The 24,527-nt window shown below is 42.3% G+C and overlaps 1 protein-coding gene, 1 long non-coding RNA gene and 1 other non-coding gene across 6 annotated transcripts in view; 2 read left to right on the top strand and 1 right to left on the bottom strand.

The window, feature by feature from the left end:
* Positions 1–1,625, top strand: part of LOC117902420 — a 45,554-nt gene extending 43,929 nt beyond the window's left edge. Inside the window, exon 4 of the long non-coding RNA XR_004649397.1 lies at positions 1,578–1,625. This is a non-coding gene — a long non-coding RNA (uncharacterized LOC117902420). The remainder of the gene's footprint in view (positions 1–1,577) is intronic.
* Positions 1–24,527, top strand: part of LOC117902417 (neurogenic protein mastermind) — an 87,280-nt gene that overhangs the window by 55,247 nt on the left and 7,506 nt on the right. For all 4 annotated transcript variants that reach the window (XM_034813769.1, XM_034813770.1, XM_034813768.1 and 1 more), the window contains exons 3-4: positions 19,673–20,372; positions 20,762–20,923. In XM_034813769.1, coding sequence (XP_034669660.1) covers positions 19,673–20,372; positions 20,762–20,923 — 862 coding nt within the window. The remainder of the gene's footprint in view (positions 1–19,672; positions 20,373–20,761; positions 20,924–24,527) is intronic.
* Trnat-agu lies at positions 22,006–22,079 on the bottom strand. The gene has a single exon. It is a non-coding gene; the product is annotated as a tRNA-Thr (tRNA).

Here is a 24,527-nt window from a genome sequence, read left to right as displayed (position 1 = left end):
CCATAACTTGAACTATTTTTATAACCCCAGCCTTAACGTAGGAGCTTGAGCTGCTCCTCTACCCTCTCCTGTACGCCTTTACGCCTCTACGCATTTCGAATAAAATGTGGGCATGTTTTGGACATTTACGCGTATACGTGGCTTGTGACGGGAAACGCTGTATTATTCGCCGCTGCCGCTGCTATTTTCTTTTCCTTTTCATTAGCCTCTTTTCGCCAACTGAGCAAAAGTTCAGTGAACCTTGCTCGAGCCTCGTTCGTTAGCAGGACATTAACCGAAAATCCTTTTATGACTTTTATTCTAATTGATTTGAACTCCAGTGGGTTGTGTGTGTGAGTGTGTGTGGAGAGAGGGCAGTGTTCTGTGTGTTAGGCAGGACGTTGCCGCGTATCTAATCAATTGATTAGAACTACTCCCTCTTCAACACGTGCCCCCCGCTGGAGTTCCGCTTGCTATTCAACTCGATTGAACTCTGAGAGAGATATCTTCATTTTGCTGCGGTTCATTGGCATTGACACCTTTCTTCCGCTTTTTTCTCTACGCTCTTCGTTCTGCTACTCCTGTCAGAGAACCCAGAACCCGTAGAGAACTGTCATTTGTGGGGCTCTGTCGCGCGGCTCTTTCAATCTTTCAATTTGATTGCATGACACGACAGCTTTTCAGATTATCAAAAGGCAAAAGCAAAGCCCCCCGCCAAACGAACCAGTTGTCCATATGTCTCCCGTTAAAGAACGTTCCATTGGCTGGCCAATTTATTGGGTGGATTAATTTGTGGAAATTGGCTATCGACAAGAAAAAATCTGTGACAGAAGCATACGAAGACCTCATCAAATGTATGGACATTTCTGCAAATGGAAGTGGACTTGAAAAGAGGCCTTTTATGGCAGGGATTTGTTGTTTGAGAGAGAGAACACAGATGACAGGGGAGAATCGCTGCTAAAGTTTCATTAAAGGAAGTTCTATTTACAAAAGACTGCCATTCATTATTTTTCACATCTAAATGTTTGCCAAACAAATTTAAAAAACATTCACGCTCGATTAAGTCGCTTACTTAACCCTGAATAATGCCAGAGAGCAGAACAGAGCGTAACAGAGCAGATCACACGACGAAATCTATTTTCATCGACTTGACACACACGCAAAAAAATTAGCAGCCAAAAGACAGAAGAGGGATTCATCACCAGAGAGAGAGCAGAGCAAAGTATTTACTTATTTAATTTTCGGCTTGAAAGTTGAGTACTTTGTTGGTTCATCATGTGGTGGCCATCGACTGAGATATGTGTGTGTGCGAAGTTTGTCCCAACAACTGTAAAAAGGCCATAAAAAAAGAAAATCAGCCAGCAGCCATTTCACTGATGGCTAAATGATAAATCATTTGGCCTGCGGGCTCTGCCATTGCCACCCACTTCACAGCCCACGACAGACTCCCTCTTGAGTCAAGTGGCCTCTGAGTCATTTGTAGTGAAATTAGTTAATTATAGTTCTTGGTACTTTTGATTGATTAGCTTGAGATTTACGTGTGCTTGTTAATGTTTCAACTTTAAACTAATGAAAATTGTTTGCTTTTCTCATTGCAGGTAAGCAAATTTAATAGTTTTCGAGAGCTAATGCCGTTAGTGAGTATTAAGATATCTATTAAAAGAAAGATACACAGGTTATACATTCAAAAAACCGTTTCCCAACTGTTAACTCTAAAGGTTCAAGAGTTTCCATCACATTTTTCACCAAATTAATTAAGAAGGTAACAAGCATGTACCAATTGCACCAACAAATCGTCTTGGTAATCCTCTAAAACTCTTGAAATTCGTAAGAACTTAATGAAAGACTTACATCTAAAGTAATTTATGGGAATTTCAAAGATTTGTGGAAAGATTTTCCATGTTAAAAGGACGCCACACACAACTCCTTTTCCTGGTCATTAAACTTACTTCTGAAATGCAGCCGCAAAATAAATCAAAATTCGCATAAATTGTTGATGTCAACACGTTGTCTGACCCCACCAAAAAAAGTCAACAAGAATCCCTCTCTGGAGAAGGTTCAACGTGCAAGTCCCTAATTTCTGGTCGATTGTGTGTGCCGTTCGTTGTCTACTTGATTCGTGTTTAATTTTGCTTATTGCCTTGTAATGAAAATTAATTGCGGTCATAGAAGACAGTCTCTTACTTTTTCCCCCTCTTTTGTTGCTGCCTTTGGGTTTGATTTTGATTCTGCTGTGTACTTCGGGGCGGAGGGGCATTAAGAAAATTGTTTGTCCCCAAAGTAATGTTTCAGCTGTGGGTTTTCGTCTTTCATTATGAGGGGTTTTCTCTTGTGTGCGTGTGTGTGTGTGTGTGGGCGAAGTACGTGCAGCATATTTACACAACAGATTAATTCTTTTGCTTTTATTTTGCTGTAATGGACGATGTAAATGTTGTTTTGTGGATTATATGAGTGGGCGAGCGGCAGCAGCACTTTGCTGAAAGGAGAGAGATCGATGGTGTTTGCGTCTGTGTGTAGATTTTTGAGTGGGAGTAGCTCTATGAAATTAATCAGCAGGTTTTCAGAACTTGCACTTACTCTTAGACAGACCCCAACAAATTTTTCAATATTTCTTGGAGAACGAACGAACCCTTGGGCCATCGTAAACCCTATTTGTATCACATTTGGGGCTACTTTTATTAAAAGAGTTTTCCATTCTAAAACCACTTTCGCTGGCTGCCTCTTGGTTTTATTCTCATCCACTTTTATTGGGCTATTTTCTTACACACCTCTTTGGCTCTGCCTTGCTTCCCTTTATTTTTATGGTCAATTTCCCTGCAATGCATTTCGGATTCTAGCTAAAAAAGATATAACCATCCTGTGTGCGGACGGACGTACGGACGACTCTTTTTACTTTTTTCCTGGTAAAGCAACCACACAACAGATATCCATTTTACGAGCCATTTAATTACAGCAACGACTTGACCAGACGAGTACGAGTATGTGTGTGTGCATTTGATACACAAACAGTTAAATCGGTTGCAATATGGAAGGGAATATACATATCTGTATCTGCAATTTTTCTTGTGTATTTGGTTTTTGTTATTTGGCACAAAGTTATATGGCAACGATGTTGCAGGAGAAGGAGAAGGAAACCAAACCCGAACCGAGCCACATAAACATTTGGCCAAGATTCGCTCGTTTGTTCATTTTGTTTGGTGCGTGACTTGGCCAGGGAATTCCATTGCGATTGGGGTTAGCCCCAAAACGACGACGCATTTCCTTACTGCATATTTGTTGAAAGATATTTCAGTAAATACCCTTACAGGGGAGTGGATATAACCCCAGAGAGAAGAAGGTTACAGCAGCTTCATGGAAATGTCTTACAAGTGTATCTCCTTGTTCGACTATTGATTCTAGATTTTCTTTCTGGTTTATATATTATGTTTTTTTGTAGAAGGCGTGCGACTCAAATGCAAATATTTGCCAATGAGGCAATTTTCGGTGGCAGCAGCTCGCTCTCCTCTCATAAATTAGTCATAGAACCACCGGCAGGGAGTTCATTGCCCCCACACTGCAAGAGAGCAAGTATATAAATGTGTTTTCTTTATGACATTTAAATGTTGTAAAGTCCGTTAGTCAAATATTTGTTTGCTCGAAATGGCATTTTTCTCGCGTATTTGTTCTTGTTTTCCTGCGCTTTTTCCACGACCACAAATTAACGAGAGAAACGGAACATTTCGTTTATAAATAGCAGAGACCTTTGCCTGACTTCGACTTTTGTGGTTGGCCTGTGCGATAAGCCCCAAAGTCGGTCCCCACTCTCCTCTGTAGAGCAGAGTGGTCCGCGTTCCATCAAACAAAAACAGTTGCCGTACTATATAGCGAGAGAACCGACTTTCGTATATATAATCGAGAGTAGAGAGTCCATTGGGTGCAAGTGCGAAAGCAAAAGGAAAATAATTTGAGAAGCGTGTTTGTAATTAGTGAAATGTTTGTGCAGCTTATTGGTGGAGGGAAGGCGAGTGCCTGGCGTCTATAAGTAATGCAGTTGCCTGGAAGTATCTGGAATTCAATTGTTAAACTTTTTTGCATAAAGAAATGCATGTAGAATGAGACAGAATGTTTGATTTCCATGCCTTTTACTCTCCGTATTGAAGTTAATGAAATGTATCTTCAATGAGTTTTCCCTCTTTATTTATGTCGTTTTTTTCCACCTGCAATTCGTGTCGTTTCTCTTTGGCTTTTCACAACAATTGCCATGGCAATCAGCTTTTTATTTGATGCTTAATTTTCCACTTGGTTTTACGGCTGTACCTGGCAGCCATACAATTCACCGTTCACTGCCGTTAAATTTTCATCTTTCATTTTACTGGTATATGTATGTATGAATTTTCCCCATCATTATGATAACTGTACGCGAGTAATTGTATGTGGCAGTGGGGCAGGAAGGCAGGCAGGCGGGTGACAAATTTGCAACATGCAACTTGTGGTGTGTGCGATTTCACATTGTTTGTTCATTCGAGAGGCAAAGTAAAGCCTGCTGCTGCTACTACGAGCATTGTTTGGCGATATGGGAACTTATCTGAACCTCTGCAAATGCGCTTCCCACGCTTCAGCTCCCCCTCCATCTGAATTTGCCCCTGGTTTTGGAATTGTGCCCCTAAGGGCACTCCAGTTTATTATTTGGCTAAATGCTGTGTGGCCCGATGTCAGCGATAAGTTTTAACATGTAGTTTACGTCGTTTCGTGGCCAATTTGCATAATGGTTGGGGGTGGCTTACAGTGGGTCGTGGCTTAGAGGCAGTTTCTACTACGTTAGGGGAACAGAACGTTGTAGAATCACATGGCACATGGATTTGGGGATTCATCTTTTTTGTATGGGAAGTGATTTCTTTCTCTAGTTCTCTTCGTTTTTTGTGGTCGGTCGGTCTTGCGGTGAGCATTCAGTAGCTGATGATGATTCGCTTTGAAATTTACGATTATTATCTGGTTTGTTGGACGACTACGACGACTCTTTGCGTGTGCGCACGTCTAATGGATTTTATTAGAGCCTTCGTTAAGCTTCGTTAGGTGCTTTGATTTATGGCTGTGATGAGATTAGGCTCTTTGTTTATACTCCGTTATGGATCTGTGGTGCCATAAAATATTTAAAGGGCTTTCGTTGAGTCTTAACAATTTAATTTTGTTTTTCATAATTTCGTTAAGGTAATTTCTGGGGACTTATTGTGCTGGTAGATAAATCCTAAGCTTCGTTGAGTTTCGTTAAGATTCGTCAAGTTATTTTTCTAACCAAAAACTATTTAACTCTTGCTCAGTGGCTCTTCTAATATTAATTTTTTTACATCGTCAAGTGATGTAACTGTAGCCAAGTGAAAAATAAATGTGGAAAGGGGAAACAAATTGAGTTTTATGACCTCAAATAATAGTTTTTACCTATAAAATAGCACAGAAAATCGATTTCCCTTGTTTTTACCTCATTCATCAAGCTGTGATTTTACGCTCCTCTGTATTTTCCACGTAATTTAACTTCTCTGATGCCAGTTTAAAAGATTTATTTGAATTGCTTTATTGAGCATTTAACATAGTTTTCAATGCACCGCAAACTGCTGTCAGATCCAAATCCAAAATCCAAACAAATTCGATTTCCATGAAGCTGCAACAGAACTTGACAGTTCCTTGACATTTCTATGATGAAGTTTTTGCCCGAGCAACCCCTTTGGGCTCTGCAGGCTCTCGATACCACATCAAGGGTCCGTCCTCGCACACACACATACTGTCCATCAATCTGTCCAGGATGTCATTCCAATGCACACACTCGCACAATTCACTCCGCACACCCCCATTTCTCACACTGCCAACCCGATGCCGCTCTCCCTCCACTTCCGACCGCATTTTCATCTTGGCAAAGTTTTAACATATTTTTGCATTTACGTCACATGAAATTACACTATGCGTGACAAGCTTCTAAAATATTTGTGGGTTTGTTGGACAGTGTGTGCGAGGAGTGTTGGAGAGTGGATTTGTGAGTGCTGTGTGTGAACATAACCAAAGCTAACGGCAGTACGAAGATGCAAACTTCAACTTCAAAACAGTAGAAAACTGCACAAACTAGAAGTAAAGCGGTACAAAGAGACGACTAGAGGATGCCCAAACGTGCAGAAAATTGTGGCAATAATCTTGAATTATAAATCAGAGTGGGAACACTGCTAAAGAGTGTTCCAAATACTTGGATTTCTTTTTCTGGCTGATCTGGATGATCTATGTATGTACATACATATGTATGTATGTAGATGATAATTTAAATTGTGGATGACATATGTAGCTTGTGCAAAGCAGTGATTCCATTATCGCGGATAGGATTCTCTCTCCCTCTGCCTATGCCATTCATCCCCACTTATTCTATACACCCTTACACACCAATCGTAAAGAGTATTCCACTGCCACAGATGCAGCAGTAACAGCAGCAGCAGCATCGTAGCGGTGACATATTTCCGCAATATTGCTGCAGGCCAAAGCACAAAGCAGCAAACGGACAAGTTTTCATTAAAGGAATAACGAATGAAAGAGGGAGTAACAGTAAGTGAAGGAGAAAGAGAGGTGCAGTGGTAGAGCACTAAGGGAGAGAGCGAGTCTGTTGCACAATTGAGAATTTGTTATGCAAGTCGCTGCAGCTGCCTGAACCTGAGTACAGTACTCCTCCTGCTCCTGCTCCTGCTCCTGCTCCTACTCCTTGTCCTCCTCCTGTGGAGTGCATTATGCTGCATTGCATTGGGGTAGGACTGCAGCAGCAACACCAAGCAGAACTTGCAAGTTCCCGAGCCTACCCCTAAAGATATAAATATGCATACAAGGTGGACGAAGCACAACACAACACACACGGCTGACAGGATCTGTCAAAACTTGTTGATGTAGTTTTTGCTGTAGCCTATACTCCCACTCTAAATGCTTCTCGAATTTCTCTGCTACTTTCTTCTCCATACTCTCTATCTCTCTCACACTCTCTCATTTAGCCATGGTGAATCTGAAAGCCAGCGACACCAGCAGCAGCGGAGAACTTAACGAAGCATAAAATTTCGTAATTTACTGCGCATTTAATTTCGTGTTGCGCTCTGCAAAAGAATGAAACGAAACGTCACGAAAAAGAACCCAGAACAGAGAACCGAGAACAGAGCATAACAGAGAGAATCAAAGAGAAACAGAGGTAAAAATGGTCGAAGTGCTGAAGCTAAGCTTTCGATACGGTTAAAGCTTGAGCCATAAGCAAAAATTATGATGGCGTCGCACCGTCAGACATTTGTAATTGGAAATTACGGATGATGATGATGATAGCTGGGGGGGACAGCCGATTGCCCTTGCGACACAGAGAGAGCGTGGGTGCCCACTCCGCTGCCAAAAGAATTACAGAAAATTACGAGCCAAAAAAATAAGTTAAGCTTATTTCCGAGCGATGACGATTGTCGATGAAAATGCAGATAAAAATACATTAAAATCGAAAAGCTTGTGTAGGGAAATAGTTAGAAACAGATTGTCAGTGCAGTTAAATCTAGTAAATGCGTGAATTATAATTTTAAAATCTAAGCTAAGCCCACGATGACATACTTAACGAAAGCTGCTTCCAGCAGGAACTATTCCTCCCTGGAAGCCTTTCCCCTGAGAATTGCTCTCTGCATTGTAAACGTTCAGCCTCTGATCGACGACGATGGCCTTTAGAACCGGTAGACAAAAGGTCTCTCAGTGGGAACAAAGGACGTCGGGACAAAAAGCGGAGGTAGCTCCGCACCGAGCAACAACTAAAACAGCATAGGGAGGGGCGGAAGGGGAGCAAGGGGGAGCGGTAGCACCGTAATAGACCTACAAACCTACAGCTAAAGAGCAGGGCAAAACCTGAGCACAGACAACTTATCCATCCAACAGCCATACGCCCAGGTAAATCCAGTTTCGAAACAAAGGTTCGCGGGGAGAGGAGAGCTACTGTGCTGGGAGCGGGAGCTGGAGCTAGAGACGAAGTCGGAGCCAGTTTAAAGCAGCCCTTTTTTGGCTGGGTGGGGGGTTAAGAAGGGAGGTACTTGAAAGGAGGGGCGTTGGTTGGTTGCTCAGACGTGCTGTGCTCTCTGCACATAAAAAAACAAAAGCAAAAAAACACTGATGAAAACCAGTAAAGGGGAGTCGAAGCTTGGGATACCCTTTAAGGCGCATTTTTGTGTGTGGTTTATTCGATTTTTCTTATGATATGGGTAGGTCTACGATAAGGTAGTAGCTCCCTTGTACTTTCTTTTGTCAAAAAAAAGAAGGGGAGTTTTCAAAACTTGGGAACATCTTTCGTAAGAAACAGAAATAAGGAGATTGTTGATGTAGATCAAGAATATATTCAAAATGTATGTATAGGATCTTGAATCCTCCCTTTCCGAATTACGAACATCTGCCGAAAATAATAATACCCTATTACCCGGGGTATAAAAAATAAAGAAGAATCTTTGTTAGCGCGCTGTTTGTTTGCACCGCCGCCCATCCGCCCACCTTTCCCCAGAGATTTTCTGTGTACCTCCCCTGACTGGCTCTCCTTGTCTCCTCACTCTGTGTCGCTCTTTGCTCAGTGCGTTGGTGCAGCGCTCTGTAATTAATTTGGCAGATACACACACATACAGAGACACACTCTTCCGCACTTAAACACACCCATAGAGACAGAGACAGGAGAGAAAGAGAATATTTAAAAGGCGGCGCAATATCGAATTACCATTGACGGACCAACAGACCTGCCAACCCATGCACATCATATACAGGGTGTCTGCCAGTCTGCCCTGTCTGTCTGTCAGAAAAAGGTGGGCAGTGTGTTGAGCAGGGGGATGGGAACGTGGGCTGATACGATTGCTGCCGTCGTATTCCCAAACAAAAACTGGTAAAAAGATCATAATTAAATTTATAAAAAATTAAATTAAATAAAAACTTTCGAAAGATTGAAAAAAGGTCAATTCAAATGAGATTTTAATAGGAATGCTGAGAGGAAAATATGAGAGGAGGATTTGAGAGTAGTATTGAGAATAATGAAGAATGGTACGGCCCCATGACTATCTTTAGGAGAGGATTCAGATGAGGAAGTAGAAATTCTTTAAAAGATTCCAGAGATTCGAAGAGATTGAACATCGAGATTCATATTGAAAACTACAGAAGAAAAGTTATAGAGAAAAAAAGGAATAAAATAGATGCCTAGCATACGGATTGAAATTGCGATATAGGGTGTTTCGGAAAAGTATTGCTATAGCAATTAAAATGTAGACTAAGTACGGAGATGGCATGAAGGGAATGGTGGTACTCTCACTCGAATCCAAGTTTTGCATTTTGCCGCCTTCTCTGTTCAACTTAATTACTCTGCGCGAACTCCCCCCCTCCCCCCACTCTTTGCTTCCTTGTACCACCTACCACTACCTTCCCCTCGCTCCCTCTGCCACTCGTCTTCAGCTCAGCTTACAAACAAAACAGAAATGGAATGAATTAAAGAGAAGTAAAGAGAGCGGCGGACAAGAGAAAAAATCCATTTAATTAAATTTGCATGAAGAAAACAACAAAACAACAAAAACAACTACAGAAGCGGCAGCAGCAGCAGCAGCATCAGCAGATGAAGTGAGAAAGGAAGGGCTGGAGTGCAGAGGGGGGCAACCGCAGTCGACTGCAATCTGAGCGACAGCGTCAATGCCAGTGCTTGTCAAACTGTGACAGGCGAAGCGAGATGAATGTTATGGAAGGGTAGAGTAGATAGCAGGGGGAAGGAGGAGAGTAGAGTAGAGTGGAGTGGAGTGGAGTGCAGAGGAGCGGCAAAGAGTGGAACGAAGTGAATGGATGCGAAATGAGAAAGGGTTCCGTAATGAATTTCGTACAGTTAAATCCAAAACGATTTTGGATAGTGCAAATTCATATTCCTCCAGAGATTTTGTCAAAAATTATGCCTAGAAATTGTATTCCTTCCTTAAAGTACCCATAGAATATTTTGATAGCTCCTTAGGAGCGCCACATGTGCCCGTCCCACTTCCTGTTAAAGTTCTGCTCTCCCTTAGGGCGAAAAAAGGACCTGCCACAAAGGAAGGCTCTTTCAATAACTGGACTTATTGCACCTGCCACATGCCACTTGCCACAGCACTGCAATCAAGTCAAACAAATGTCAGAAACTGTGAAACCAATACGAAAACTCTACTGTATGTGCATACAATATACATAGTACAATATATCCATGGATCAGCCACCCGATAATGGTGGGGGAAAGCCAACGTGGGGCAGGTATGGCAGGAAGGAAAGGCTCCCTGCCTCCGCATCCTGGCTGTCCTGCCTCGTGTCTCCCTGCCTGCCTGTCTCATGCCCCAACCATTATCGGTCAACAAGACAAACAGACACAGCAGGAAGCCGCATGAGCGGAAAATTGGAAAAACTCTGGAAAAATACGCTCGTACTCGCTCTCTGTACGCTCTGTTCCTAGTGTTCCCTGCTCGTGTGTGCACGGGGGGAAAATAGAATAAAATGCTTGCTGACTGTAAAGTGAAAAGCATACAAAATGCTGGGCAATTGCGGCAGATATGGGGTAGGGGACTCTGCCTGACTCTGCCTGATGGGTGGCATATAAAGTGAAATGTTAGACAAAGTGGCAGCACACATAGATACACACACACACAGCTACATACGTGGGGGACATATGCAAAGCGGTTTTGTGCCGTTGTAAACTTATACTTTGCGCAAACAACAAATGGAGGCACAACCATTGCTCCCCCTACCCCCCAGCTCGTTGCCAGAGTTGCCAGAGCTCCTGTCTCATGAAGACGCACAATTACACGAGTGTGTAGTCGGTGTGTGTGTATGTCGGAGCTTAAAAGGATATGCCATGGTTACAGGATAACCAGGGATTGGTATGGGACTACTACTACGAGGACTACGAACAATTGCAACCAACGAGACAGAGGCAGAGAGTGAGAGAGAGACGTTGCCATCGTGGAAACTGTGACAATGTTCAGTCGTGTGTGTAAACAATTGTAATCCGGTAGAAAAATCACAAGCACACCCCATCCGCCCGGCCCCAGGCCACAGCCCCAAAGCCAAAGGACAAAGCCATACAGCAGACCCAACGGCCTACAGGACTAGGCCTATAAGACCAGAACGGAATCACACAGAGAGAACTGGAGGAGAACCAAAGTAGCTCAAGCGGTGAAGGGTGCAACGGTAGGGGGCATGGGAAGGGGTCCATGGGTATAGCCAAGAATCGAGAGAAATTCAATATTGGACACGTAATTGAAGAATAAAATGTGTTCTTTGGAATGAAAAGTTGGTGACTGTAGGGAGATGGGAGAGAGGGAAGTGGTTGGTAGAACAAGGGATCCAAGTATTATCAAATTAACGAGAAAACGTTAGAAGAAATGTATTTAAATTCAACTCTGATGTTGCTAGGGAATATTTTTCCACAAAATATAAATGATGTACATATGTACATATGTGGCAGAATTCCTTTGAAACACTGCGGGAATCCTTTAGCTGCACAATGCTAAAACACTCTACTACTTTGCCGCACTCCTGTAAACTGCTGCCCTTAATCCCCTTTAGTTGTAAACTTTACAAATATTAATCAATTATAGCCCTAAATCCCCGCTTATCACGAAACGCAAATAATACTAATCACATTTCCTTCTCTCTCTCTCTCTCTTTTCATTCTGATTACAGGTGAGTAATGCCACAATTGTCCGTGAGTTAAAAGAGCACGCAATAAGGGAAATACTATATACAATATTATGTATGTATATAATGTATGTACACATCTAGTGGGGAGTATCGAGAGAACTTCATGGCTCACCTTTGCCGCACAGTCAGCGACATGTAAACAAAATGCAAAGTGCGCAAACCCCACATGAGAAACAGAAACAAAAACAGCCACAGCCACAAGCCACAGCATTTTGAAGGTTAGCTTTTATATACATTTTATTTACTCATAAATTAAATTTTTTGAATTGCATTGAAACGCAGCCAAGACTACGACGAGCCCCAGTATTCGAACAAGGTAGAGGAAATCAACGTGTGAGATTTCTTAAAGATTATAAATTTATATCGTACATACATACATATAGTAAATCTCTCAGTCGAGTGCGTGTGTGTTTCACAGCTTGAAGACAGCCGAAGGTTGTCCGCCTGAAGCCCATTTGACTGACGGATACGCGAATCCTAAGTCAAGCTCAAAACGGTTGAGACTGTCAGCTATCACAGTTACCGTCTGAGGATTGTGCGGTGCTCTCGGCTTATATCTCATTTCAAAATGTTGGGAGATAGGAAGTTTAGGCTGCTGGGAAGGAAGAGACAAGTAAGAGCTCAAGCTACAAAGCTCCAGAGAAAAGTTTTGATCTCTCTATAGCTCCCTTTCCGTCACTTATTCCCTGTAAATATTCCCAAGATTGAATTCATAAAAACCCCACTCTAAAGACAGTTTCCCTCTTCACTGCTTTTCTCTCTGTTATAAATCTTAGGAACACAACTGAATATTTTCCAATGCAAAGTTGTGCATACAAATGCTTGGATTATCCCAATTGGAACAATCTATATGCCACATGCAACACGTGCAGCAATGCAGCCTGATAAACCACAATTAGAATTCTTGGATTGGAGTGGAGTGAAGTGGAGTCTTGTGTCTGGTCTGGTCTGGCATTAGCGTTAGCCTTAGCCCAGTTATTACAGCTTTTTGTGGCGGGCTAAGAGAGAGGAGAGTGGGTTTCCGTGGAACAGCTGTTTTGACTCTGGTAGCGAGAATATGTGTTAACCTTAAGCTATATATCGTAACACACACACACACTGAAATGAAACAGAAACAGCAACAGCAAAATGCTAAATCGACTCTGACCCACTGACATTATTTCTCATCGGCCACATCGGAAAGCACCAACAACTTAGACAGACAGAGAGAAAAAACCGAAACACAACAACTGTGCAAAGTGCATTCAGACAGTTCCTCATTCAGTCATGTAGTCAGTCAGTCATTGAGCAGGTGTAACAGTCAGACAGACAGAGAAAGAGATTGTAGCTGAAAGAGCGAACGATATGTGCCGGAAGAAGACAGAGAGAGAGGGAGAGGGAGAGAGAGAGAGAGACATCTGTTGGGGGGCAGTCACTTGGCCTCTCATTAGATGTTATCATTCCATAGATTGCTGCAGTTACTGTCTATTGAATCATTTAGTTACAGTTCTGATATAATAGTAGTCGTAGACGCAGAGGCAGTCGAGTAAGCTATGGTCTACCGTTGCTTGAATTGGTGGTCTTGCTATGGGAATTGCACTGCTGGCTGGCTGGCTGGCTGACTGGCTGAACCCAATCAAATCATGATTATAGATATCGTTAAATGGCTTTCAAATGGTTGCCATTTCCACAGCACCAAAGTGAATATTAGATTAACATTTATGATTGTTAGTGGGGGGTATTTCAAGTAGCGGGAATTACCATATACAAAAGAAAAACTATAATTATTATAAATGGAAATGCAACGGGGATGATTTTTTAATTGGCCACACTTTTTCTTCAACTATTAGTTTAAAATGTATGCCATAAAATACATGTAATCTTTATAGCAATATTCTCTGATAGATCTACTCTCCACTCCCCTTTGCCAAAAAACCATTTAGCTTTATTTGTTAATTACTCGCGCATTTTAATTGCCACAAATTAGTTTGCCTTTCTTTTGTAGTAAATACTCGCGTACTTTCAGTTGTTGTTTGTTATTTCTCGTTGGTGGCGGTGTTGAATGGAAAGTGAAAACTGTCGTCGTGCTGCCTCCTGAGTTGGCAATTAGTCAGTGAAAGTGTAGCAGATGGCACGAGTTTGTCTCTCTGTCTGCCTCTCTTTGGTGACTCTTTCTTTCTTTGCGGCAATTAAAGTGCAAAAGAAATGATAAAAAATAAATTAACTATGTGCCACACATAAATCAATGTCAATTAAGTGATTGAAAAACTGATTTATAAAGTGCGAAAAAGAATTATAAAATTCAACTGCAACTAAAGATCCCGCCGGGATAAATCTCTAATCAAATAAGTACATTTCGAAAATATTTTTACAACTTAATTGGTTAAGAAATTTATTATCTACGATGCGGAATTCAAAGTCAAAAATATCATAAGAGATAGAGAGAAACACCTACCGATGTTTCCATTTTCCCCAAAAATAGACAGCGAAGCCAAAACCTGAATCATGCATAAAATTCATCACATATCCAATTGGCGGCTATGCTGCTTTTTGCAATAAAAAACACACAGACAAGACAACAACAACAACAAATATATATAGATATAAATATAAAAATACAAAAATTAAATAAATATCAGCAAACAGCAAGCAAAAAAGAGCAACAAAAGCAAAAGCAACATCAGACGAACGGCAATCGAAATACACTTGAACGTGAGTGAAACAAAATTCATGACCCACTTTATAAAACGCTTTTTCTTTCATCCATGACCCACTTTATTATTTGTAGCAGCAAATGACTGACTGTAGTAGTAGCCACAGCGAGAGAGCAACAGCAGAGAGACACAGAGAGAATAAGAGAGAGAGATAGAGAGAGAGAGAGAGAGAGACACCCGAACATATGTTTTATTCACACAATTAGTTTGCTAAAACTGCAGGCTTACGAGTACTCATACTCGTATTCACACTACCATTCACAGTCACACTCACTGACACAGCTGAGTAAATGAGGTTGTGCGGTGTATGGTTATGGTGTGCGGTGTGTCTGAGATGACGACTAGACTTGCGACTAGTTTTAGACACTGATTAAACAGCTGCACGTTCACACACATAAGGCGAGACTTGTAGAGAATGTCAGCTCCAGGCGACAACTGAGACAAGACAAAAAAAGAGACAGAGAAAAAGAGACTCCAAAAAATAAAATAAATTAAATTTAGCCTCAAAGGAGAGGCAAAGTTAGGCAGGGCTTACATTTATAAGAGCTTAAACGATTACAGAACCCTTTCAGAAGCTATAGGTCAAAGTACAAGATGGTTTCAGATTCCATTCATTAAATTCTCCATTTTTTAGCAAAGTTTCCAACCACCTACCACCTGGGAAATCCCCACAAATAAACGCGTAACCTTACATGAAGCCCGCATATTTTGTGTATTTTTTTATTGCCTGATATTAAGTCACCATGAATCAGCATTTCGCTTAAATTTGTCATTCAAATTCCACTGGAAGTGCCACGATAACAAACAAAAGTACGAATATTTATTTGAGTTTTTGGGGAGAGCCAAGCGGAAATTAGTGTCAAGGATAGGACACTCACTGCTGACAGAGAAGCGGAAGTGAAGCCTAAAACTGTAAATCATCTAAGGAAGGTGCAAACAGAAGTGCTTGGGTGTAGTCAAAAGAGAAGCTTAAAGTAAATTCAGTTGGGGTAGGTCTGAAGCGAGTTCTTCAAACAGAGAAGGAAGGAGCCTAAGGGGTTTGTCCCACCTACGAAAATAACTTTACTAGGAGCTGTGGATTATGAAATAATATAATATAATATTTAATAGATGCCAAGAACGGTGATGATTCATTTTATCTTTTTTTATTTGCTCCGAATATTCCTATTAATTGCTTGTAGGAAAGCCTTGACAGCAGCAATAAAGCAGCGAAACGAAACAAATTGTTTTGAAATTGCTTCTTAGCTTTTATTTCTGCCACTGACATTGATTCGGGATGCCCTCCCTTGCTCTCATTTCCTTATTTTCCTGTTTGAACACACAATTTCCACTTGGCCACATCCTCCTCTCCTGCATCCATTTCCTATATCTATCCCGGTTTTTGCTGCAGTTTTCTGCTTGTCTTTCCGACTTTTTCCTGACATTTTCATTGCACATTTGTCTGCTGGTTGTTCTTGTTTTAGTTGTTGATTTTTCTCGGTTGGCGGTTGGTAAAATGTTGCCTGTTGTCGCTGTCATTGTCGATGTTGTTGGCTATTAATTGAGACTGGCGTATTGGCAACATGTTTATTTTGGCCCCAAGCAGTTGATAGCCGAGTTAAGGAGGATGCAGTTCCAGAGCGTGGATACTGGATATTGTTGCCTGTTCTGTTTAAGTGGGAAATTGTGTACACGTTTCTGCTTATACATTCCTTACTTTCCTCTCCTGACAATTGCTTACATTGTGAGCTAAACTTGAATATATTTTGTGCATTTTAAGCATAATCAAAGTTCACTCCAAGTTCCGTTCCGTGCGGCTTCGAGCCAAACATCACGTAGACCTTTCAAACACACAAAAAAACCCACAAAAAATCAACTAAATATTTGCCTATTTTTACTAAGCTTTGCCCTCAAGCGTTGCTTTCTGCTCCCTCTTCTCCCTCTGGCACACAGTGCGTATGCGTAATTTAATGCTGCGTCTTCTATTGCACATCACAGCAGCGTCACCATAATAATCTCCTCCATCATGAGACTCGTGACTCAATTTGTTTAAGGCGCCCAAGTCTCTCTCTCTGTGCTGGTTCTGTCTCTCTCGTGTACTTCTCTTATATGGAAGTCAAACACACAAAATGCCGCGAAAATAAAACAACAAACGAAAGCGAAAAAGAACGAAAAAAGCAAATACCAAACACTCTGCATGACATTACTCGTATAATCAACATTAAATATAATGAGTAATTTACGAGTATTTTCTCCACACTTGGATTCTCTACACACACCCCGACCTGCTCCGCCCTCTCTAATGCCAGCCAGAGATGTGATTCATGAAACAACCTTCTCTGGTTTTTGGAATTTCATCAGGGTAGGCATTTGATGATGGAAGGAAGTAGGAATTTCGAGATTTAGCAGGGTGGCAAGATCACTTTTATTAAGAAAAAAGGTTGCTCATGAAATAGGCAATTATTTCGACGGATAACTTTATAGAGAGACAAAAGTTGTTCCACACTCTTCACTTAAAATCTATATTATGTCTCAGGAAAATACCCAAAAATATGCAATCAAACTAAAACCACGACATTGAAATATCTTCAGAAAAAGAGCGTGAAAGCCATGCCAGCGAAGAGAAGAAAGTGAAATTAATTATTTGGCCCCGACAACAAAATTGGCGCTGATACTGTTTTATGCCTCATTAAGATCAATGAGGGACACCTCTCTTCCACCACCAGCACTACCCTTGAGCACCCCCTATCTCTTTCGTTGCCTCTCTGATGATCAAACAAATGCGTTCCATTGTCCATTTAAAAGACAAAATGTTTGTTTTGCTCCACAAAAGAAGAGGCAGAGGCAGGGCAGGGCGAAAGTGGAATCTCTTATTGGGTCTCTCTCGCTCTCTTTGAATATATTTCGCTGTTTGTCTATAAATACCTTGTCTCTCTCTCATTCTCTCTTTTTGCCGTATGACGATAAATTGCGAAACAAAATGAGATGGAGAGAGACTGAAGGAGATTGAAAGCCCAAGCGGCAAAGTGCAAATTGATAAGCCCCACAGAAAACAGAAAATACAGAAAAAAATGTTTACTAAACAACAGAATCAACAAAAAGTCAACTGACTGACTGCATTAATTGCAATTTAATTAATTTACGCTCTTTTTCTTCTGCTGCTGCCTTAATTAAGCGCGTCAATCATACGCCCTGTGAGGCACCAACCAAAAGAAAAACCCAAAAGAAAATTCGAGCTTAGCGCTGCAAGAGGAGGAGGAGGAGAAGGTTGATGTGCTGCCACATTTAAGTGTCACCCTGTCTAAATAATAAACAACCAAAAAGAGTCAGATGTTTGAAGCGAAGTTACAGATGCTCTAAGTCTTTGGGGATAAAAATAACGAAATTGGTTACCTCTTAGAGTACAAAAAACTCCTGAAAATCATAATACCCTTCTTCAAAGGGTACGCAGCACTAAAAACAACAGCAACAAAAGGAATCGCCGCAATTATGGTGCTTGTCGGGTGAGGGCAGAGGAAAACACTCGCAAGGCGCCAACCGAGGGGGGGGGGGGCTTCTACGTCACTCATTTTGGCGCCCATTGCATTCACGTTTTGGCCAACTGCCCGTCATCTATCCACCCATTCCCACTCCCCTCTCTGCCACTACTCTTGGCACTTGGACTTGGGCCTGCCTCCTTCTCCTCTTTAGCGTCGACGCTGATTACATCTCCTGACCATGTCCAGAGTTCTGTCTGTAATTATTTTTTTTCTCTGCCATTCTCAGAGCCCCAGAGAGCTGGGTAAGGGGTTAAAGAGGGTGTTCATTATGCATATAATGTAATTAAAAAGAAAAGGAATAAGCAGAAGTTGTAACACCGGGTGGTCTCAGAGCTGCAACTCCAACTCCAACTAAAAGAACTCTGAAACTCGGGATCTGGGACTGACTCTGTTTCACGCTCGAATTGGTTGACTGAGTCTCGGTAGCGTTTGTGTCTCATTCAGATTCAAAGTTGCTCGAGTGGCTCTTGAAGAACCTACAAATACAATTTATTCCACACTTTAAGCAAATAAAGCAAACAATTAATCAAGCAACCAAATAAAATGTAATGTGACATGAAAGGAGACCAGACCCCCTGAAAGAGGGAAAGAGCGGGAGAAAGCATGCAAGAATAATGACCATGATGGCCACTTGAAGTGCTGCCTGGACCTGTTCCGGTCTCGGTCTCTGGCATTCGCCTCTCCGAGGAGAGAGAGGCTGCATGTTGCCCCCAAAAACTGACAACATTAATTTGACTAACGTTGCGGTGGTAACCGCTCCCTGGCACGACGCGGGGTCAGGTCACAGAATCCTGAATGCCACCGAACCCAGCAGAGTGTTTGCCCAAATCCCAGCTAACAAATGATTGAGGTTGAGTGGGAAAAACGGTGAAGGAGACATGGACATATGCGTATACCAGGCGTCAGCATCCTTTGAAGTGACTGCCAGAAAATGAAGACGTCACATTCCAAAGAGCAAAAGCAGCACTACCCGAACAGAGAGAGGGAAAGGAATTCGGAAGCTGCTGGGATAGTTGAGATTGGCAACGGAAACCACAGGAAACATGACCGTGATTGGCTCTAAAACTGTTAGCTGGAAGAAGGTTCAAAAGTACCAGCAGGGAATCTGCGGAATGTTTCTCCAATTAAACCAAAGAATATAGCAGAGAAATCACACAATTTTCAATAAATTCATTAGCAGAAGTAAAGTTAAATTACAAGAGAATTTACTACAATTTATTAGAGCTACATTATAAATATATTAATAATATTTTACAAGTTACAAAAGTAACAGAAAATACTAGAAACAATACGGGGACCCTTAAAAATGCTAAGAACACTTAAAAAAAATCACATAAATTCCACATAAAAATACCGTGTAATATTCGGTAGTTTCACAGTGGAACAATTTCTTTCCTAATGCGCAATTAATCCAATCCCAGCAGCTCGTTGCCTCCACCCCAAGACACACACCACAAAAACCCACAAGAGACCCCGCTCTGTCGCTCTGTCTCTCACGCTCCACAAATGCAAATTAATTAGGCAATAAACTGTAATTGAGGCAGCACATTAGCCCAAAAGAAAAGAGAATGAAATCGTGGAGGGGGGAGCATGGCTATGGGCATTTTGCATTTTGATAAGCGAACGGCTAAGCAACAAAACCCTGAAAGCCCCCAAAGCCAAGGCCATCCATCGGTCGTACAGCAGCGCGTGCAGGCAGCTCGGAACCTTTAGCTCTTTCCTTTCTTTGCGCGTATGTTTTCGGAGAACTTTCCACTAATTTGAAATTCGATTTACTGTTCTTTGCAGGCTTAGCCCAAGTGACTTACCAGATCATTGGGCCTCAGGTACAGCAAATCCCACGACTTCAACCTCAAGCAGCAACAGCAGCAGCAGCAGTAGCCTCCACCTCAGCAGCGGAGGCAGCAGCGCCAACGTTCACGCCAACGCCAACGCGAACGCCAGCGGCAGCGGCAAGTACAACAGCAGCAACATCTCCGTGTGCAACCTGCCACGCTCCTCGCCGGCCGCCGCCACTGCAGCCGTCACTCTATCTGCGGCCGCGGGCGGCAGCAGCCTGCTGAGCGGCCTGCACCACGGCCTGGCGCCCGGCACCCACCCACTGCAGCGCGCGACGGCGGCCAGCGGAGGCGGCGGCGCTGGTGCCGGGGGCGTTGCAGGCGCCTCCACAGCGTCCTCACTCTCGCTCCAGCAGCAGCAGCTGCAGCAGCAACAACAGCAGCTGCAACAGCAGCAGCAGCAGCAGGCGCTGCTCTACCAACAGCAGCACCAGCAGCAACAGCAGCAGCACCTCAACAACTCTCATCATTCTCTCCACAACAAGGCAGCGGCAGCCGCCGCCGCAGCCACGGCCAACATCGCAGCTGTGCTGCAACGCTCGGCTGCCATTATGAATGCGGTGGCGTCGCCGATCTCAGCCAGCAGCGCAGCCAACGCCGCGACGTCAGGCCGGAAGATACGTCGCAAGACGGATTCGAAGGTTAATTTGGTGAGTTTTTTTTTGGAAGTCCCTTTCTAGAATATCTTAATGGTAAAAATGAAAATACAAATATGCCAGGGTTTGGATTAACGAATGATCAATCACGGTACCAATTTGTTTAGCAATTATTTATTTATTATGGCAGTCATTTCACATGGTTTAACGATTCATAATCAAAGAATCAAATCAAACAGTCAGTGTGATTATCAAAAATGAATAAAGAAAATATATTTATTGCGGCTTCATTGCTAGAGATAATCAGGCAGCTGAGCGAAAAGATTTAGAAATACGATTAAGGTAGAGCAGACATAATAAGTAATAACTAAATGGAATAAATACTCTCTTTATAAGCATGTAAATACTATTATTAATAATGTTGCATTTCTACGTTCATGCAGCCGCAATCACAAATCAACAAATGCAACAATGAGAAGCGGCGTCGCGAGGCGGAAAATGGTTACATCGAGCAGTTGTCGGAGATACTAACGCTGAACAAGCGTGGGGATATGACCTCAACGAAACCGGACAAGGCGGCTATACTCAATCAAGTGGTTCGAACGGTAAGTCGAGAGAAACTAACCAAATCGGGGGGCTGGGGCACTCAATTACAGACGAGAGACCCCTCATCAAACGCATCTAATAAGGCCAAATTCGCTGAACTACACGAAACAGCAATACAAGTTGTTATAACACTGGGGACAGACGACCGCCTGTGCTTGTGCTGGCCTGTGCGGAATACCAAATGATCCGTTACAACACAAACAGAAGCAACAGAGAGCCTGGCCTGGTCTGGTCTGGTCTGTCTCCAAATTCCCCCATGTAATTTCCATTCAGTGTTCTTCGTTGTGGGGGCCGAAAACGCGTTCGTTCCAATTAAAAAGCAATTAAAAGCTCAGCCCGAAAAGAGCTTAAAAGAATTCGCAAAATGGATAGGATAGGAGCAGGGATAGGGCCCAACTGAACATACAGAGAGAGAGTAGAAGACTCGGACTGAACTGACGTAATTTAACCCGCCGCAGAACAATTTAATTAATATTTTTTTATTTAATTTACATAAATTTATATTTATGTTTGAAAACCCCGGCGACCCGGGTAAACCAGCGGGCTTTATGTTGTTTTAGGCAAAGTTATTGTTGGTGTATTTCTTTTATTGGTTTCAGGTAGCCTAAGCACTTTATTATGTAAATTATTTTGTGAGCCAAGCGCCACGCTTTGCCGCACAGCCAACATCCACACATCCAACCAATAAAAGCCAAAAAAAATACCAAAGCCAATGCCAACAAATGGGTTTTTAAATGAAACGCGGCGGCGGCGGCAAAACCGTCATAGTATACAAAATATACATAATTTTATTTTGTAATCCATACGGGCGAAAACTAAACAAGAGTCGTGCCATAGTTAGGTCCATAAAATGCAATTAAAGTACACACCACAGCGCACATGAGGTCCATGAGTTCCATAAGTAATAAATAAATTGAATTAAGGGGTTCCGCATGTGGCATTAGACAGGGGTTTTGTCGCTAATAAGTGAAATCATCCGGGACGCTAATCAAATTGCTGGGAACCATAATCCAGAAGAGGAAAAAAAATTATAATAATTCAACTAAAATTAGAAAAAGAAAAAAAAATTATCACAACGAATAGGCCCCGACGAGATTCGAACTCATGATCTCCTGTTTACTAGACAGGCGCTTTAACCAACTAAGCCACGGCGCCCGTTGGAAACGACGTGACGCGATGCTTACTTCTAGGGTATTCGTGAATGACTTCACATTTCTCGCTAGGCGAGTGTTGAGGAGGGGCTATTTTCGGCAATTTTATAGATAGCGGGAGTGAAAGAGATGGCTACATGAAATATCGGAAGAAATGAATTGGAAATGTGGCATACAAATGGGTAAATGTAGAGGAGGGTCAAGGATTATAAAATACATAGAACAATCATTAAGATGTTTCTGTTTATCTGTTTAATCTATATAAATTACAAACAAGATATTATATTGCATTACCTTTTGTCATATTTAACTTCGGGCTCTTTTTATACCCGTTTCCACTGACAAACCCCCTTTTCTGTCACTCTGCTTCTCGGTTTTTCTCGTTTTGCCCAAAATTCAAAGCACAGCTGCTGCTTCGCTTTATCTAACCTCTTACCTGATGCGATCAATTTTGGAAGAATCTATGGGCCAAAGCCCGCCAAAAAAAACACAAGACCAAACCAGACCAGACCGAGAGATAGAGGCGACGGCGGAGAGAGAGAGGCAAAATCCAGACACGTTTCAGACATTTTCGCCATTGCACGCGCCGTGTACTCTCTTTCGGTGTTGTTCCTTTTGTTGTTTACTTTATCATTTGACTGATATTTTGTCGGAGTGAGTGAGTGAGTGCCTTCACCCCGGGAGCAACTTTTCCTGGTCACACAAAAAACCGCACACAGATGGTTGTGTTGCACAGAGAAGCTTCCTTCCAAAGAAATTAAAAGCTCGCACGCTCGCTCTCTCTCAGCTGACTCGTGTTCTCGTATTGCCATACATTGTTGCTATCCCTGTTCCACTCGACAGAAAGATCAACGAACTGCTTTTGAAATGCTTTTTAGACGATGACGTCGCACCTTGGATGGCAATTTCACATAGTTGTGATTCTACATCGTTCCACGGTTCTTTCTACTTCTGCTCCGCCCGCTCACCACACCCTTCTCCTGTCCCGTTGTGGCCACTGGCCCACCTCCTCCTCACACGCTGCACAAGGTGCAAACTGCAAAGGCAATGTGATAACAGACACACACACACACACACACATTCACCTTCTCGCGCGGCACAAGCCGGTAAACAAAAGCTGGAGCAGAGGCAGAGACAGAGAGAGAGAGAGAGTCGCAATATGCAAGACAGATTACCTTCCAGGTAAGGCAGTCTCATGGCCTACACTTCTCATTGTAATAAGTATAGAGATTTGAGTTTTCAATTCCATAATCGACAGTGAAAAGAGGAACAACAAAGGTTGATTGATTTCTAAATTGATTACCTGAACTGCCGCCGCACCTTTTGTTTGACAGAGCTTGGCCAAGAAGCTTTATTGCTCCCAGAGAGAGAGTGAGAGAGGGAGGTGAGAGCGAGAGCCAGGGCCCGAGCCAAATGTTGTGTATTTTTTTTTAATACAATTGCATCAAAAAATGTGCGCTTATTATTTCGGCAACTTTGTGACTGAACGAACGTTCCACGCGGTTTCTCTGTTTCTCTGTTCTGTGTGTTTTGTGTTCTCTGTTCTGTGATTTCATTTGTGGCACTCTAAAAAGTGAGTAATTTTTGGCCCAAATTGAGTCATAGACCAGGTCTCCAGCTCTCCAGACCTGGCTCTGACTGATAAGCCCCTTTGCCAGCCCCTACCAAAAACAACGAGAGACCAAAACAATGTGAAATGCCATTGACATTTGTGCCAGAACGCAGGCTACGCAAAGTGCAAGTTGATTGACCTTGAATAATGTGCCAGGGAATTTGGCATTCTGCTCCACTGTTGGGTCGGTGGGTGGTGTTGGGGTGGAGTGCCGTGGAAATCCAGCAAAGTCGGCGGAAAGGAAAGCCCAGTAATAATAACAATAATATTTGAATAATGCGAGTGTTGAATGTGTTTTGGTTTCGGTTTTCGTTATTTTCTGTAAAAAAGTCAATGGACTCTCCTCAAACGGGCGCGAAAAATTTTGCGTGTCCGAATAAAAATAAAAACACAAATACGCATAGAGAGAGAGAGAGACGCATACAAATAGCAGGGACTGTGTGTGAGAGAAAGAAAGCGAGAGGTTTATTGCACTTACATTGTGTCAATACCACAATGGGTGCAGATCGGATCAGAACGGCCAGAATTATGATGTTGGTTGGGTGTACTACGACGACAAAATGTGCCATAATATTCGTGAAGGGAATGGCTTCCGCATTGCAAAAATACTGCAGTTTTAGTGTCTCTGATAAAGTGGGCTCGGATCTGATGTGAATGAAGTTTTTATTGCGCTAAAGACTCGTCGCGACAATGATGCGAAATTTGTGAGGAATTTGCATAAAAATCATAAAGTAGATACTTTGAATTTAAATTAGAACAAGAAATGGGAACGTAATAAAGATTTGAATAGTATAAAAACCTATCGATAATTAATAGACAAGATTTAAAATCGATCGACAA

This window comes from Drosophila subobscura, chromosome U (assembly GCF_008121235.1).
Source record: "Drosophila subobscura isolate 14011-0131.10 chromosome U, UCBerk_Dsub_1.0, whole genome shotgun sequence".
In the NCBI taxonomy this organism is placed as follows: domain Eukaryota; kingdom Metazoa; phylum Arthropoda; class Insecta; order Diptera; family Drosophilidae; genus Drosophila; species Drosophila subobscura.
The sequence above is the reverse complement of the archived record's forward strand: the minus strand, read 5'-3'. Positions and strand labels throughout refer to the sequence as shown.